Raw genomic sequence first — 19,123 nt, 5'->3', positions numbered from 1 at the left:
ATACTATGGGGTAGTGCTGACTAGGGTTTTTTGTCAAGCCGATTTGACATAAGGAAAAAAATGACAAAATTTTTTAAATTGCAGCATGCTGTGAGTGCACCCGATATTGGACCATGCGCACCCACACAAATCTATGGGTGCACGTAAAACATCGGACTGCACTCTGATGTCATCCGAGTGCAATCAGATTTACGCAGAGACAATGGAGAAGATGGAGAAATTACGTTCTCTGTCTTCTCCACATCAGTGAAACAATTCTGTCATGCGAGAGAATAGAATCACACTAAGAGGACACTCAGATGAAACTGATAGTTTTAGCCGAGTGTAATTAGCATAATCGGCCAGATTCTCTCACATGAGAGAACATAAGGCTTCAGATGGCCGTAAGCGGAGCCTCCAGCAGTGATTGTACAGGCACTGCCCCTATGCCAAAAATATCACCACGTACCAGGGCTGTGGAGTCAGAGTCCATTTTGGTGGAGTCGGAATAAAATGGACCAACTCAGACTCCTAAAATAATAAATTGGGTACAGTAGTTCAATGCAGTTTGTGGTGAATATTTTTATTCATAAGAATTTGGGAAGGTTATGAAATGTCCTATAAAGGTCTGACCTATTCCTGATCTAAGGGTCTAGACTTTTAGCTTAGATGAATCTGTGCTACAGTAAATTTATCACTTAAACATGAGCCATGTATGAGGGAGTCGAAGTCGGAGTTTGAGCCGGTGTCATGGAAATTGAGGAGTCGGAGGTTTGGCTTACCGACTCCACAGCCCTGCCATGTACGCCATGTTGCATAAACTCCTTCCTGTTCATGACTAACAAATATATCAAATATCGGGAAGGAATGAATACTGTATAAAAATTAGAAAAATCAGTCTTACCCTGGATTCCCGGGACAAGTCATCTCCAAGACTAGACTGCAAGGCTCGTGCTTTACTCCCTGCCTCCCGAGCTTTTTCCTCCGCTGTCAAAAAAGGAGGTTGACATTTAGCGACTAAAGCAATGTTCACATGCAGCGTTTTTATGCTAGATTTTTTTTTTTATGCAAAGTAAAAGCTGCTGTACCCTAAATTTTTTTTTTATTTTTTTTTTTTAAAGTGATGTTAAAATCTGTTCTGCATAACACAAAGGCTAAAAACAGGCATGTAAAAAAACAAAACCTTGTATATATGATAATATTGGTATCAACACGAGCAAAATAAACTGGAAAATTAATTCAACAGGTTAAATGGTGTGAAACATGAATAAAGGATTTGAGTACAATTCTAAGGATCTCAAATAATAATAAAAATGCAACATCAACAATATCCCTTCTTTCCCCCACAATACCAATTTTTGACATGTGTTCTGCCTTCTTCACTTCCTGTTCAGCTCGTGTTTTGAAACGGTTTGATGTATATTTGTACATTCTAAAAAGAAACAATATATATGTAAAACACTACTGAAACAGGCAAAAATTAAGGGAAAAAAATTACTGAAAAACTACAAAAACTGAAGTAGATATGGGTCTAGTGAAAGACCCGTGTCCACCTCCTACTGACACTAAGCTAAACTTGTCGGTTTGGCTTAGGTTGGTGGGTGTATAGTACGGAAGAGGAGCCAACTTTATTAATGCCTGGTGCATACATGATAAACTCTGGTCCGTGGGTCAAATCTGTCCCGCAGGGTGATTATGTTTGGCCCGAGGCACTAGAACCACTGTGGGGCCATTATACTGTATGGAAAGCTGTGTGGGGCCCTCTATTCTGTATGGAGGACTGTGTGGGGCCCACTATTCTGTATGGAGGACAGTATGGGGCCCATTATTTTGTATGGAGGACACAGGTTGGCCTGCGACTTTGTCCCAAGTTTTTCATTTTGGCCCTGCTCATGTGCGAGTTTGACATCCCTGGCCTAGTGTCAGCCTCATAGTGCAACAGCATATACCCATGGTTTCCGGTGTTCCCCAATGAAGTGATAGAGAAACACTATACTAAAACAACATGCAAAAATGTTCACACAGTAAGGCATTTGATAAAAGATCATTTGTGCTTCCTTCACACTGCAGTCAATGTATATTTTTAAAACCAGACGTAATGATAGACACTGTTGACCTAATGGGGTAGGTACATTGCAGTTCCATCACTGTGACAGTAATAATGGCACTGCATGTTGCGCTTTTTTTGCATTCAAAATTATTAAAATACCTGATGAGAAGAACAAACACGAATGTGAAACATCATGCATATAAAACATGTAGAAGATATGACCTGAATGTTTTGATAACACATTTTTGGGTCTAAATTTGGTTTGTTGTTACTTACCTGGGCTTGAAAAGACAGCAAGATAATCGTTTGGTTTGAACCTTGTGACCATGAATAAAAATTCTCATTCTTGGGTCAATATAAAGAACAGCAGCATAAGCTCGAAATGAACGCCTCTCTGGTTTCCTATTAGTACAAAAAAGTGTTTGAAAAAAAATATATAAATATATACCTTAAAAAAACGGCAACATTGTTATTCATCTTTGTGAATTAGGTAATATCCATAGGCTATTCTTTTTTACGGTGTTAAACTCCAAAGACTGCAAGTGTCATTGCAAAACTTCCAGGTCCCACTACCATTTGTGTGGATTTTTATGTGATTTTGGGAATGTTATCTTGCTGAAAGGCCTAATCTTTTTAAAAGTTTCAGCCTTGTGGTAAACATTCACTAAGTTATGATTTTCATAAAAGTCTGAACCAGCAGAAAAACAAATCCAAAAAAAAAAAAAATCACAATTTATGGTCATTAGGGTTGAGTGAGTATGTTCTGTTCCGAGTATGCTCGGGCGAGCTCCGAGTATTTATAGCTGCTCGTTGATATGGTTGAATCGCTCCCGTGTGCATGATTTGCAACAGTTTGACAGCTTTATTACATGTGAGGAATGTGTAAGAAATAGACATTCCTCCCATGTAATAAAACTGTCAAACAGATGCAAATCATGCACACAGGGAGCGATTCAAACATATCAACGAGCAGCTATAAATACTCGAAGCTCGGCCCGAGCATACTCGGCGAAAGGGTTAATAGAACATACTCGCTCAACACTAATGGTCATCTAACTACTGCTTTATAACCCAAGCGCTAATCTTTGTATAGTAAATCGTCTGCCTCATTTGAGCCAACAGTTTTTTTTTTTTTTGTTTTACCCATGTTGGCAGATGACTGACTGCGAGGATTCTCTGATGGTGGGGACGAAAGGTCATATGACCGCAAGTATGCGATTTTCTTAGTCCCAGTCACATTCCGACTTGACTTCACTGGCCTTGCTGAAGAAATTTGCATTGAGTGAGGCAGCGCCCATCGACTCGGCGCATGACCACATAAATGCAAACCACATGCTTGTGGGCACGCGCCTACCGCCAGCACCGGAGAATTCTCACAACGCGTAGTGTGCGCAATTTTATGATTGACTGCAGACTTGTGGGCTTAGGCTGGACAACCCCTTTAATTGAAACACCTTTTGCCAATTAGCTCTTGGAGAGGTTATTACTACAGAGGTTCATTTACGTTTACCTGCAATACAGATATTTACTCAATATGCTCAACTAAAAGCATGAATATATACAGATATTCATTTCATTAACTAGCATTTGTAGACCCTATGCTAAAGAGTTCACTTTCTTGCAACTGTATATTTGCCTTGCAATGCATTTGGGAAGCTTGTAATTTTACATAATAAACTTTGTGTTAAAGCAAAAGAAAATAAAAAAACATAATGAATGCAATAAAGAAATAGAGTTTTGTACTTTTAAATTATGTAATTTCACACCTATTTTCAGCTTCTCACTTACGTTCCTTCAGGTGTGGTACCAGCCATCTGAATATCTTTTGAATCAGACACTACATCAAGCTCTGGTTCTCCAGAGTCCACTAACTTCAAATTGAAAATGACAACTAGTGTACCTAAGAACATCACAACAAGATAAGTCAATTTATCTTCAGATGATATTTTTGAAAGAAAAACAAATCATTCCACACAATTGAATTATTAATTATGGCATGTATTTTACCTGAATTTCCAGTAATTTTACTGAATTGTTCCATAACCTCTTTGTGGGACCGAAACGGAGAGTACTTGTAGATTAGTTCAGTTTCAATGGAAAATTTTTCCATGTTATCTGTCAATGCCTCACCCGTTTTTGAATTCCATGTGGGAAGCGGGACAATCACCTACATCAGGATTTAATGACATGCAAAACAGGTAATTTACACAAGGTAGCAGAATATTAGGAATAGGATGTGTAGTGACCCGGAGAACAGAACTACAACCCTTTACATCCTCTATTTATGAAATCCATTGAGAATAAAATATAGTTAGGTCCATATATATTTGGACAGAGACAACATTTTTATAATTTTGGTTCTAGACATTACCACAATGAATTTTAAACAAAACAATTCAGATGCAGTTGAAGTTCAGACTTTCAGCTTTCATTTGAGGGTATCCACATTAAAATTGGATGAAGGGTTTAGGAGTTTCAGCTCCTTAACATCTGCCACCCTCTTTTTAAAGGGACCAAAAGTAATTGGACAGATTAAATAATTGTAAATAAAATGTTCATTTCTAGTACTTGGTTGAAAACCCTTTGTTGGCAATGACTGCCTGAAGTCTTGAACTCATGGACATCACCAGACGCTGTGTTTCCTCCTTTTTGATGCTCTGCCAGGCCTTCACTGCGGTGGTTTTCAGTTGCTGTTTGTTTGTGGGCCTTTGTCTGAAGTTTAGTCTTCAACAAGTGAAATGCATGCTCAATTGGGTTGAGATCAGGTGACTGACTTGGCCATTCAAGAATATTCCACTTCTTTGCTTTAATAAACTCCTGGGTTGCTTTGGCTTTATGTTTTGGGTCATTGTCCATCTGTAGTATGAAACGACGACCAATCAGATTGGCTGCATTTGGCTGGATCTGAGCACACAGTATGGCTCTGAATACATCAGAATTCATTCGGCTGCTTCTGTCCTGTGTCACATCATCAATAAACACTAGTGACCCAGTGCCACTGGCAGCCATGATTGCCCAAGCCATCACACTGCCTCCGCCGTGTTTTACAGATGTGGTATGCTTTGGATCATGAGCTGTACCACGCCTTCGCCATACCTTTCTCTTTCCATCATTCTGGTAGAGGTTGATCTTGGTTTTATCTGTCCAAAGAATGTTCTTCCAGAACTGTGCTGGCTTTTTTAGATGTTTTTTTTAGCAAAGTCCAGTCTAGGCTTTTTCTTCTTGATGCTTATGAGTGGCTTGCATCGTGCAGTGAACCCTCTGTATTTACTTTCATGCAGTCTTCTCTTTATGGTAGATTTGGATATTGATACGCCTACCTCCTGGAGAGTATTGTTCACTTGGTTGGCTGTTGTGAAGGGGTTTCTCTTCACCATGGAGATTATTCTGCGATCATCCACCACTGTTGTCTTCCGTGGGCGCCCAGGTCTGTTTGCATTGATGAGTTCACCAGTGCTTTTTCTTTCTTTCTCAGGATGTACCAAACTGTAGATTTTGCCACTCCTAATATTGTAGCAATTTCTCGGATGGGTTTTTTCTGTTTTTGCAGCTTAAGGATGGCTTGTTTCACCTGCATGGAGAACTCCTTTGACTGCATGTTTACTTCACAGCAAAACCTTCCAAATGCAAGCACCACACCTCAAATCAACTCCAGGCCTTTTATCTGCTTAATTGAGAAAAACATAACGAAGGGATTGCCCACACCTGTCCAGGAAATAGCCTTGGAGTCAATTGTCCAATTACTTTTGGTCCCTTTAAAAACAGGGTGGCACATGTTAAGGAGCTGAAACTCCTAAACCCTTCATCCAATTTTAATGTGGATACCCTCAAATGAAAGCTGAAAGTCTGAACTTCAACTGCATCTGAATTGTTTTGTTTAAAATTCATTGTGGTAATGTCTAGAACCAAAATTAGAAAAATATTGTCCCTGTCCAAATATATATGGACCTAACTGTATTTAAAAGCAGATGATTTCCACTTTGAGAGCATACAAGTACAAAATTACAGCGTGCAAAACATTTCAGCGGTGTCAGCACTCGCGTTCCCAGGGCTCAATTAAGGTTATGTCACACGAACCCTGCCCAATCAGTGCCAGGTTTACTGTCCCCACCTTCAGATAAATCAATGAAGAAGTCAGAGCAGCCATAGCCGATTCCTGTTGATGTTCAATTTGTCTGAATGTGTCGGTGATTGAATGCATGGCTTGTGTGATTTAACACGGTCACATGAGCCTGGGAACATGAGTGCCGACACTGCTGTAATGGAGCCAGCAACAGAGGTGAATATAGACGTTTTTATTTTAATGGAGGCAAACATTCAGAAAAAGAAGGGATTGTCCGAGTGGAAAACCCCTTTAAAGGAAAATGTATTGTTCTCACCAAAAAAAAAAAACAATTACAAACCTCATCAATTCCTTCTTCTTCATGAAAGGTACGTGACATGAAGAGGCAGGTCATTGTGTCATCTTTCTTTGTAAAAAGGATGAAGTCTTTTCCAATTCTCATAGAGCCACTAGATAAAAACAGAATCAATTGAGAAAATGGCAAAATAAACATAATATACAATGCTGTTAAAGGTTATTGAATAGGTTTGGTGTTTATGGAAAAAAAAGTTCTGTAATGGTGCACAATACTAATATGCAGGAATGAGCTTTTCAAGAGGAACAGAATAAATTGCTGAGTGCTTAGCAGCTGCTAATTTATCCACAAGCAGCTCCCACAATGCCCCTCACATGATGGTTTAGTATGCCCTATAAATTTAGAAGCTGCATAAGGGGTTCATGCGTGTGGGGTTGCATGCACGCGTCCTCTGGCACAAAGTTTCATCTGACGCTAAGTGACAGTTAGTCAGGGCAGGAGTCAGGTAACCCACACTTTACTGCTTAGTCGCTTTAAACTATGTTTCTGTTTGTTTTCACTCTCTCCCCTATAGTGCTCCACTTTCTACTACCCCCCCCCCAATCCCTACACCTAGTAATGAACTCTTCATCTCTCCCGCCATCCTCCCCATCCATCTCACCTCCTCCTCAGAACTATTCCTCAATATTCACTCCTGTGTCTCCAAACACAAACGGCCACCTCATGCCCTCTCCTGCTCCCACCTGCTAACACTTTCCCTGCTAGTTCTCAGTGCCAGCAACATCTCTCCAAATCCAGGTCCTCCTCACCACATCCCCAGTCACTTCCACCTCCTATCCACGATCTATCACAAACTCTCGCAACCTTTCTAACCTCATACCCATTGACCCAGCCCTCGCTTCCCACGTCGCACTAACAGGATCTTAATGGAACACTCGCTCCGTCTGCAACAAACTTTCCTACATTCAGGATCTTTTCATCACTAAAACTTTCCTTCCTTGCCATCACCGAAACCTCGCTCACCCACTCTGACACAGCCTTTCCAGCTGCACTCTCGTACGGCGGATTCAGCCTTTCCCACACCCTCCGCCCCAGCGGCAAACATGGTGGAGGCGTAGGTTTTCTCCTGTCCAATACCTGCGCCTTCACCCAAATCCCACTGCCGCCCTCCGTTACTCTCCCCTCTTTTGAGGTGCATTGTGTGCGCATCTACTCCCCCTCCACCCTCAAACTGGCTGTCATTTACCGCCCCCCAGGGCCAGCCACCACTTTCTTCAACCACTTCACCACCTGGCTGCGTCATTTCCTTTCCACCGACATCCAAAACGATCATCATGGGCGACTAACATCTCCATTGACACATCCCATTCATTTTTCGCTAAACTCCTATCCCTCTCTTCCTCCTTCGGCCTTGCTCAATGGTCTTCCGCAGCCACTCACAAAGATGGCCACACACTGGACCTAGTCTTCACTCGCCTCTGTTCCCTATCCAACCTCTCTAACTCTCCTCTCCCTCTTTCTGACCACAACCAACTTACATTCTCTGCCCTTTCCTCTCCAGGTTCACAATCCCCACTTCACAAGCTTGCATACCCTCGCAGAAATCTCAAACACCTTGACCTACACTCACTCTCTGAATCCCTCCTCCCTCTTACACACAAATTCCTTAACCCCTTCAGGACCCAGCCTATTTTGACCCTAAAGACCTTGGCATTTTTGTCAATTCTGACCAGTGTCCCTTTACGAAGTAAAAACTCTGGAACACTTCAACGGATCCTAGCGATTCTGAGATTGTTTTTTCGTGACATATTGGGCTTCATGTTAGTATTAAATTTAGGTCGATAATATTTGCGTTTATTTGTGAAAAAATCAAAAATATGGGAAAAATTTTGAAAATTTTGCAATTTTCAAATTTTGAATTTTTATTCTGCTAAACTAGAGAGTGATGTGACACAAAATAGTTAATAAATAACATTTCCCACATGTCTACTTTACATCAGCACAATTTTTGAAAAAAAAAAAATTTTTGGTAGGAAGTTAGAAGGGTTCAAAGTTCATCAGCAAATTTTCTTTTTTCCAGCAAAATTTGCAAAGCCATTTTTTTTAGTGACCACATCACATTTGAAGTCCCTTTGAGGGGTGTACATGACAGAAAACACCCAAAAGTGACACCATTCCAAAAACTGCACCCTCAAGCTACTCAAAACTACATTCAAGAAGATTATTAACCCTTCAGGTGCATCACAGGAACTAAAGCCACATGGAAGAAAAAAATGAACATTTTTATTTTTCTAACAAAAATTTTCTTTTAGCCTAAATTTTTTAATTTTCACATGGGTAACAGGATAAAATGCATCCTAAAATTTGTTGGTCAATTTCTCCTTAGTACACTGATACCTCATATGTGGTCATAAACCACTGTTTGGGCACACGGCAGGGCTCAGAAGGGAAGGAGCGCCATTTTACTTTTTGAATGGAAAATTAGCTCCAAAAGTCAAATTGCGCTCCTTCTCTTCTGAGCCCTGTCATGTGCCCAAACAGTGGTTTACGACCACATATGAGGTATCAGTGTACTCAGGAGAAATTGACCAATACATTTTAGGATGCATTTTATCCTGTTACCCATGTGAAAATTAAAAAATTTAGGCTAAAAGAAAATTTTTGTGAAAAAAAAAGTACTTTTTTGTTTTCACAGATCATTTTGTGAAGCACCTGGGGGTTCCAAGTGCTCACTATGCATCTAGATAGGTGCCTTGGGGGGTCTAGTTTCCAAAGTGGGGTCACTTGTGGGGGAGCTCCACTGTTTAGGCACATTAGGGGCTCTCCAAACGCAACATGGTGTCCGCTAACAATTTGAGCCGATTTTCCATTCAATTTGTTAGCGGACACCATGTCGCGTTTGGAGAGCCGCTGTGTGGCCAAACATTGGAGCTCCCCCACAAGTGACCCCATTTTGGAAACTAGACCCCCCAAGGCACCTATCTAGATGCACAGTGAGCACTTGGAACCCCCAGGTCATTCACAAATTAATCCGTAAAAATAAAAAAGTGTTTTTTTTTCCACTTTTTCATTTTTATGAATCAATTTGTGAAGCACCTGGGGGTTCCAAGTGCTCACTATGCATCTAGATAGGTGCCTTGGGGGGTCTAGTTTCCAAAATGGGGTCACTTGTGGGGGAGCTCCAATGTTTGGGCACACAGCGGCTCTCCAAAAGCAACATGGTGTCCGCTAACAAATTGTCGGCTCAAATTGTTAGAAGACACCATGTTGCGTTTGGAGAGACGCTGTGTGGCCAAACATTGGAGCTCCCCCACAAGTGACCCCATTTTGGAAACTAGACCCCCCAAGGCACCTATCTAGATGCATAGTGAGCACTTGGAACCCCCAGGTCCTTCACAAATTAATCCGTAAAAATAAAAAAAGTGTTTTTTTTTCCACTTTTTCATTTTTATGAATCAATTTGTGAAGCACCTGGGGGTTTCAAGTGCTCACTATGCATCTAGATAGGTGCCTTGGGGGGTCTAGTTTCCAAAATGGGGTCACTTGTTGGGGAGCTCCAATGTTTGGGCACACAGGGACTCTCCAAACGCAACATGGTTCCAATTTGTTAGTGGACACCATTGTGTAGTGTATGTCAGGTTGGTGTGCGGTGTGGTATATTGTAGTGTATACACCACACACACACACTACAACACACACACCAACCTGACATAGCCTACTAAGCTGAGTACGCCCTAGACTGGGATGAGTGGGACGGGCGGGACATTTTGTGTGCTGTGTGCGTGTGTAAAAAAAAAAAAAAAAAAATCGAAACTTTATTATAGTGTGAGTGTACGTGTGTGTGTGTGTGTGTGCTTGGTGTAACCTTCTGCAGTCACGTGTGGGGGCTGTCAGGCGTAGGGGGCTGTCAGGCGTAGGGGGCTGTCAGGCGTACGGGGGCTGTCAGGCGTACGGGGGCTGTCAGGCGTACGGGGGCTGTCAGGCGTACGGGGGCTGTCAGGCGTACGGGGGCTGTCAGGCGTACGGGGCTGTCAGGCGTAGGGGGGGGGCTGAAGAGATGGAGGAGCCAGCAGCTGCAGCAAGGGGGGTGATCACTGGGGCAGGAGCCGGCAGTAGCAAGGGGGGTGATCACTGGGGCAGGAGCCGGCAGCAGCAAGGGGGGTGATCACTGGGGCAGGAGCCGGCAGCAGCAAGGGGGGTGATCACTGGGTTTGCGGGGGGGGGGGGATGATCACTGGGATGGGGGGGTGCACACTGGGGATGGGGAGTGAACACTGGAGACAGGGGGGGTGAACACTGGGGACAGGGGGGGTGAACACTGGGGGGGTGAACACTGGGGTCAGGGGGGGTGAACACTGGGGACAGGGGGGGTGAACACTGGGGACAGGGGGGGTGAACACTGGGGACGGGGGGGGTGAACACTGGGGACAGGGGGGGTGAACACTGGGGACAGGGGTGATTATTGGGAGGTGGGGGGTGATATCACTGGGACTGGGGGATGGTGGGTTTGATCACAGGAGCAGGGCATTTACACTGAGCCTGCTGCTGCTGTGATCACAGTCCACCGGCTGTCAGAAGGAGAGCAGCAGCCGGTGGATGAAGACGTGGGAGAGGGAGCAGAGGGAGCGGAGGTCGGGGTGCAGGTATGAAAGTGGAGGGGGGGTCGGGGGTGGAGGGGGGGGCAGGGTGGAGTGGAGGGGGGGTCGGGGGGGAGCGGGGGCAATACTACCTGATGCAGATCAGCGGCGGCAGCAGGCGATCCACGGGGGGGCAGCTGCAGAGGGTCCACGGGGGGGCAGCAGCAGAGGGTCCACAGGAGGCAGCAGCAGAGGGTCCACAACGGCCGGCACCCGATCCATGGACGGGCAGTTGCGGCCATCATTAAAAACTCCCTCCACATCTGATTGGGGCTAGTATCCATGTGACGCTAGCCCCCCAATCAGATCTGGGGGGAGGGGGGGACAGAGGTGACACTCCCCCCAGCCAATGGCTGATGCTGTAAGCATCAGGCCATGCCCAGATTTAAATATTACACCAATTTTCATTGGTGAAATATTTAATTCATACCGATTGGCAGTTTCATTAAAAGTGAAAATGAAACAGCCAATCGGAGGGGTCCCAGGCACGGGGGGGTTAATCCACCCCCCGGGGGGTCGACTTCAGGATGTCCAGTTGCAGTAGCAACTGTGACACCTGAGCGACCCCGCTCGCAGGCGCTGCAGGGGGTCTTTCCCTCCATGTCACAGACGCTGTGACATGGGTCGGGAACGAACTGTTTTCCATGTCACAAACGGTGTGACACGGGTCGGGAAGGGGTTAAACAATGTAGATGTTGCTGCTGCATTATATAAAACCACAACAGCTGCAGCTCTTGATTCGGTCGCCTCTCTCACACGTACCAAAGCTCGCACAATCAATAGGCAACCCTGGCACACCAAACTGACTAAAGAACTGCGATGGGCCTTCAGGGTTGCTCAGCAGAGATGAAGAAGGTCCCACTCCAACGACACTTCATCGCATTCAAACAATCCCTCACTATTTTCAAGTCCACACTCACAGCAGCAAAAAAAAAACCAAACAAACTTCTCATATCCTCCCTGTCTCATAACCCCAAACGGCCATTCAACACTTCCATTTCTCTCCTCCGTCCCCCAGTGCCTCCTCCCTCTCCTCTTCAAGCAGAAGATTGACATCAGACAAAGCTTTTGCCCAACGACCCCACAGGCCCTCCTCACATCTGCTCAACCTTCCTCCTCCAAAACCAAATAACCAACTTCTCCACCATTACCGAAGATCAAGTTTCCTCTTTACTCTCCAAATCACATTTCACCACCTGTGAACTTGACCCAATCCAGTCCCACTTCATCCCTAACCTTACTACAGTCTTCATCCCAACCCTAACCCACCTCTTCAACCTGTCACTAACAATTGGTGTCTTCCCCTCATGTTTCCAACATGCCTCAATCACACCCATCCTCAAAAAGCCCTCCCTTTACCCATCCTCTCTGACTAGTTATCGCCCCATATCACTTCTGCCCTATGCCTCAAAACTACTGGAACAACATGTCCACCTTTAACTGTCTTCCCACCTCTCCTTCTGCTCCCTTTTCGACCGCATCACTCCCCTTAAACTGCCCTGACTAAGGTTACCAACAACCTACTAACCGCCAAATTCAAGCGACACTACTCAGTCCTCCTCCTCCTGGACCTGTCATCTGCCTTCAACACAGTGGACCATTCCCTCTTACTAGACTCAACTCTTGGCATCACGGACTTGGCTCTATCTTGGATCTCTTCATACCTAACAGACCGGACATTCAGCGTCTCCCACTCACATGCCACCTTCCTCACCTCGCCCCCTATCTGTCGGTGTCCCACAAGGCTCAGTTCTAGGGCCCCTGCTCTTCCCCATCTACACCTTTGGCCTGGGACAGCTCATAGAGTCCCACAGCTTTCGGTATCACCTCTATACTGATGACACACAGATCTATCTCTCTGGACCAGATATCAACTCCTTACTAACCAGAATCCCACAATGCCTGTCCGCTATTTCATCCTTCTTCTCTGCTAGATTTCTAAAACTTAACATGGATAAAAATGAATTCATCATCTTTCCCCCACCTCACTCAACCCCCCCCCATCTGACCTATCCATCAAAGTTAATGGCTGCCCACTCTCCCCAGTCCCACAAGCTCGCTGCCTCGGGGTAACCCTGGACTCTGACCTCTCCTTCAAACCACATATCCAAGCCCTTTCCACTTCCTGCAGACTCCTACTCAAAAATATCTCCCAGATTCACACATTCCTCAGCACAGACTCTGCAAAAACACTAGTGCACGTCCTCATCATCTCCCGCCTCGACTACTGCAACCTCCTGCTCTGTGGCCTCCCTTCTAACACTCTCGCACCCCTGCAATCTATCCTAAACTCTGCTGCCCGTCTAATCCAACTGTCCCCCCGCTTTTCCCCGGTCTCTCCCCTCTGTCAATCCCTTCACTGACTCCCCATTACCCAGAGACTCCAGTTCAAGACCCCAACCTTGGCATACAAAGACATCCACAGCCTGTCTCCTCCATAAATCTGTGACCTAGTCTCCTGGAACTTACCTACACGCAATCTTCACAAGATCTCCTGCTCTACTCCCCCTTCTTATCTCCTCTTCCTACAATCGCATACAAGATTTCTCCCATGCATCCCCTCTACTCTGGAACTCTCAACCCCAATAGACCAGCTCCACCTTCACCTACTGTATCCTCACCCATCCCTTGTAGATGTTGAGCCCTCGCAGGCAGGGTCCTCTCTCCTCCTGTACCAGTCACTGACTTGTATTGTTCAAGACTATTGTAAGTGTTTTTAGCTATGCATATCCCCTTTTTCACATGTAAAGCACCATGGAATAAATGGCACTATAATAATAATTATTAGCAATATATGCTGTTTACGGAGTATGGTTAGATCAGCATTTTTCATGTTTTGCTCACAATAATGATACACAAAGACTTACGATTTCAATCCATTTCCATACTGTCCAATTTGAATAGACTCAGGAGTTCTTTTAGCAGAACGTCCAAACTGGATTACGCTGGCAGCCTCACCTATTAAAAAACGATATACATTTTAAAAATTAAACATGACTGCATGAAATACACTGCAAGACCAAAACAGAAAAATAAATATTACAAAATCTTTAACTAAAGCATTAAACTAAATTCATCATTTCTCAATATTTCAAGAAAATAGATTTTTTTCTACCATAAAAGCCACAAGAAAGGTACGTCTACTTATAATGGACATGACCTTGCGATTTTCTGGGTTTTTTTTGCGCTTTCGTTTTTCCTCCCCATATTCCCAGAGCCATAACTGTTTTATTTTTCCGCCTCCATAGCCGTATGAGGGCTTGTTTTTTGCGGGACAAGTTGTACTTTGAATTACACCATTCATTTTATCATCATGTGATACACTGGAAAGCGAGAAAAAAAATTCCAAGTGTGTTGAAGTTGCAAAAAAAGTGCAATTCCACAATTGTTTTTGTTTGTTTTTTTATTTACCATGTTCATTTTATGGTAAAACTGACCAGGAGAAACATACATAGTATGAGTACGCAGATACCAAACATGTATACGTTTTGTTTTTTTAAAAAAATTTATTTTATTTAAGGGGTGAAAGAAAAATTCAGAAATTTGTAAGAAGATTTAGCGAGACCCATTAAGTTTTCATTTTTCAGGATGTGGGGCTGTGCGATTGCTCATTTTTTGCGCATTCGTAAGAATTAACTTTAGATTTTGATCTCTCGTACTTTTAAGAACGCAGCGATCCCAAATGTGTATTTATTGTTTTATTTTTAATGGGGCAAAAGAGGGGGTAATTTGAACTTGAGTTTTTTTTTTAAAACATTTAAAAGTCGGCATTCACAGGAAGATTGTGATGACCGGTACGGGGGTCTCAGCAGACCCCCGGCTGTCATGAAAACCCATCAGCGCCCTGCGATCAAGTGAGAGGGGAGCCAATAGGTGGGATGAATAACTCGCTTCCGGCCAATGTGTGTTAAATCCCGCTGTCAGTGATTGACAGCAGGATTTAACTGGTTAACAGCCACTGGCAGAGCACTGTTCCACCCACTGCTAGTAAAGGCACATCATGACCGATGAAAGATGTTGGCTCAGAGTGCGAGCCCATATCAAAGGCAGGGACACTACCTTTGATATAAATATACATCAAAGGTCGTGTAGGGGTTAAAAAGGTTTTACACTACACAAGACTTAGTTATTGGTTTTTCCATAAATGCCTAAAGAATAATGTTCTTAAGAACCACTGCATAAACTTTTCTGCCAATTTCAGGTTTTATACATTTCTTTTTCACTTCCTGAGCACGGGGACCAATTTTACTCGCACACCCATCACTTCCTCTTCAAAATACTATATTCCCTTCTGACTACATTTCCCATCATCCCTTGTGCTCGATTACAAGCCAGCAGTGAGCACACCCCTTGAAATTTTGCTCCAGCCCCACTCCTCCCCCAGGGTCACACGCTCAACATAATGTCCTGTACAGGACAGTGTTACAGAAAATATAAGTGATGCACAAAGCACCAGAACACCACCAGCCCTAGTAATAGATATTATCCTCTACTCCCCCTTATTGACTAATGAATGGGGAGAGAGATATGAATTGCAGGAATGCAGAAGGGTGCAATATATATATATATATATATATATATATACATACATACACACACACATATATATATATATATACACATACACACTTCTCACTAAATTAGAATATCATAAAAAAAATTATTTATTTCAGTTCTTCAATACAAAAAGTGAAACTCATTATATAGAGTCATTACAAACAGAGCGATCTATTTCAAGTGTTTATTTCTGTTAATGTTGTGTTTCATTGGCAGTAAGCCATAATCATCAAAAGTCATTATCTCAGTAAATTAGAATAATTATTAACAAAAAACACCTGCAAAGGCTTCCTAAGCGTGTAAAAAGATACCTTAGTCTGTTTCAGTAGGCTCCACAATCATGGGGAAGACTGCTGACTTGACAGATATCCAGAAGGCAGTCATTGACACACTCCACAAAGAGGGTAAGCCACAAAAGGTCATTGCTAAAGAAGTTGGCTGTTCAGAGTGCTGTATCCAAGCATATTAATGTAAAGTTGAGTGGAAGGAAAAAGTGTGGTTTAAAAAAAAAAAAAAAAAAAAAAGGTGCACAAGCAACCGGGATAAACGCAGCCTTGAAAGGATTGTTAAGAAAAGGCCATTCACACATTTGGGGGAGATTCAAAGATGTGGACTGCTGCTGGAGTCATTGCTTCAAGAGCCACCACACACAGATGTATCCAGGACATGGGCTACAAGTGTCGCATTCTTTGTGTCAATCCACGCAAGACCAATAGACAAAGCCAGAAGCGTCTTACCTGGGCCAATGAGAAAAAGACCTGGACTGTTTGCTCAGTGGTCCAAGCGTCTGGAGGAAGAGTGGAGAGGCACACAATCCAAGCTGCTTGAGGTCTAGTGTGAAGTTTCAACAATCAGTGTTGGTTTGGGGAGCCATGTCATCTGCTGGTGTAGGTCCACTGTGTTTTATCAAGAGCAAAGTCAGCGCAGCCGTCTACCAGGAAATTTTAGCGCACTTCATGCTTCCCTCTGCCGACAAGCTTTTTGGAGATGGAAATTTTATTCTCCAGAAGGACTTGGCACCTGTCCACACTGCCAAAAGTACCAATACCTGGTTTAAAAACAACAGTATCACTGTGCTTGATTAGCCAGCAAACTCTCCTGACCTTAACCCCATAGAGAATCTATGGGGTATTGTCAAGAGGAAGATGAGACACCAGACCCAACAATGCAGACGAGCTGAAGACTGCTATCAAAGCAACCTGGGCTTCCATAACACCTCAGCAGTGCCACAGGCTGATCGCCTCCATGCCACGCCGCATTGATGCAGTAATTGATGCAAAAGGAGCCCCGGCCAAGTATTGAGTGCATTTACTGAACATACATTTCAGTAGGCCAACATTTCGGATTTTAAAAACATTTTTCAAGCTGTTATAAAGTATTCTAATTTACTGAGAAAATGACTTTTGTGTTTTCATTGGCTGTAAGCCAGAATCATCAACATTCACAGAAATAAACACTTGAAATAGATCACTCTGTTTGTAATGACTCTATATAATATATGAGTTTCACTTTTTGTATTTAAGAACTGAAATAAATTAACTTTTTGATGATATTCTAATTTAGTGAGAAGCACTTGTAGATTACACAGTGTGTGTGTGTGTGCGCGGGTGCTATATATACTTACATAAATTCATACTAAAATGTGTGTGTTCACTTGTGGTGTACATATATTTAATAGAGAACCATTTGGGATTCAAAAGAGCAGACATTTTGGTGGGCGGAGTCAATTGACCCAGATCACCAAAAAGAGTTGGACTGCCCATAAATAACATGAGCTCTGTGGAATGGAGCCATGCCCACATCCCAGAGCCAAGACCTCAGTGAAAAATTAACATGACATCGCAGGAAGTCAGGGGACTCCGCAAGAGATCAAATGACCAGGGGAGGAGCTCAGGTTATAGAAAGATTTGGAAAAGCAAGGCATTTACAACAAAGCTTATCTATAGCAGTTAGTGCATATGAAAGGGACTCCTAAAGTAGTGGCCAACCCCTTTAAGCCAAGTTTAGTTCAGTGTCTCCAGGTGGGTTACAGGTTGGTAAAAGGATATAATTCGTGATGAGTGCAAGTGTTCGTTAGTTAAGTATGCTGTTAAGAAAGCCAAAGGACATGAGGTCGCGGTGACTTGAACAGGTCACTCAAGCACCCGTGATACTCTGTGCATACCCCAGCACCCTAGGAAAATTTGTGTAACGACTACTTGCGCTCATCACTAGATATAATGTTTAATTTCTTAGTTCCCACAGCAACAAGTTAATTAATAAAAACTGCTTTTGAAAAGGTCACAAAATTAAAGATGTATTTTCATCCAGTGCCATATTGTTTTATACAATATTATCTCTTTAATGCAATTCACTAAAACTACAAAAATAAGTGAAAAATATTTATCTTACTTGGGTCCATTCCTGCACCATCATCAAGAAAGCAAAGCATAAAACCTCCTCTTAATTCTTCTCTTGGCACTGCAGGAGACAATACAAAAACAAATAAAATGATAAATAGTACATTTTTGTTGTTATAACTACAAAAAGCAGTAAAAGTTCCAAGCTGGAATAAAAAATAGTAACATCAAGAAGGAAGTTGTGGAATCAACAGACCTGTGAACAATATGCAAATGATGGGAAAAAAAAATGGAAACAAAACTTTTAAAACATCTAGATTTATTACCCAGCAGGTTAAAAGCGCCATGTGCAGAAACACATGCACTTATACGCCTTGGCATGTTATCAATGTGACCAATAATGATCATGAGGAATATTCTGCCCCGCTGAATGCACTTGGAAACACAAATCATCAAAATCCACTGCTGGCAGTGCACTTTGCAATTGGCGACCAATTACATTCCCAGAAGTGCTTGATCAGAAACAAGTCTGGAGATGCTGCAGGCTAAGCAGGCTGCTCACAATAGCATGATCAACTTGCAGCCTGGCATGGTCTTGTTGAAAAACTGTTCCAGGACTAGGAACCAACATGACCTGAACTTCGGGAAGAAAAATACACAGAGGTAAGAAAAGTGGATTAAAAATGCCAAAATGTAAAAGGATGGCCCAGGACAAAAAGCATAAGGAGACCCTCAAGGGACATGCTATCACCAGAAACCATAAGAGATGGGTGGGGGGAATAATACTCACCAATCTGACGCAGGGTTCCCCCCTTCAGTGGCAGAGCACGGATTGTGGAGACACCTGCATCAGTCATGGGGGGATGGGGGGGAGGGGTGATTGATTGTGAATGCCCTCAGCAGGGAGGTATACCAATGTGGAGAGCACAGTAAGTCCTCCCTAGGACTGGATGGTGAATAAAATTTGCCTTTTCACCGCAATCATTAAAGGAGTAGTCCATCACCTAGAGAGCCCTTTCTAAATACCCATCTTTAAGCCTTAACCACTTGTGTAGTTTGCTTTGTTGTTACATTCCCTACATTTCTCTCGATCCTGCCATTTCCATTTTTTTTTTTCCTGTGACTTATCGTTTGAGAGGAGTCTCAAATGGGACATCACAGGAGTCTTGGGCTGCACTCACTCTTCTCTGCAGCATCAATCAC

General features: G+C 43.2%; 1 protein-coding gene across 3 annotated transcripts in view; it reads right to left on the bottom strand.

Moving 5' to 3' along the window:
* The window catches only part of MORC2 (MORC family CW-type zinc finger 2), a 176,097-nt gene that overhangs the window by 103,813 nt on the left and 53,161 nt on the right, over positions 1 to 19,123 (bottom strand). For all 3 annotated transcript variants that reach the window (XM_073671183.1, XM_073671182.1, XM_073671181.1), the window contains exons 5-12: positions 17,973 to 18,041; positions 13,892 to 13,982; positions 6,433 to 6,541; positions 4,037 to 4,196; positions 3,818 to 3,929; positions 2,306 to 2,431; positions 1,332 to 1,411; positions 884 to 966 (exon numbers count right to left, since the gene is read on the bottom strand). In XM_073671183.1, coding sequence (XP_073527284.1) covers positions 884 to 966; positions 1,332 to 1,411; positions 2,306 to 2,431; positions 3,818 to 3,929; positions 4,037 to 4,196; positions 6,433 to 6,541; positions 13,892 to 13,982; positions 17,973 to 18,041 — 830 coding nt within the window. The remainder of the gene's footprint in view (positions 1 to 883; positions 967 to 1,331; positions 1,412 to 2,305; positions 2,432 to 3,817; positions 3,930 to 4,036; positions 4,197 to 6,432; positions 6,542 to 13,891; positions 13,983 to 17,972; positions 18,042 to 19,123) is intronic.

This window comes from Phyllobates terribilis, unplaced genomic scaffold, assembly GCF_046119375.1.
Source record: "Phyllobates terribilis strain yellow unplaced genomic scaffold, ASM4611937v1 Scaffold_1__5_contigs__length_1240528914, whole genome shotgun sequence".
Lineage (NCBI taxonomy): Eukaryota > Metazoa > Chordata > Amphibia > Anura > Dendrobatidae > Phyllobates > Phyllobates terribilis.
The sequence above is the reverse complement of the archived record's forward strand: the minus strand, read 5'-3'. Positions and strand labels throughout refer to the sequence as shown.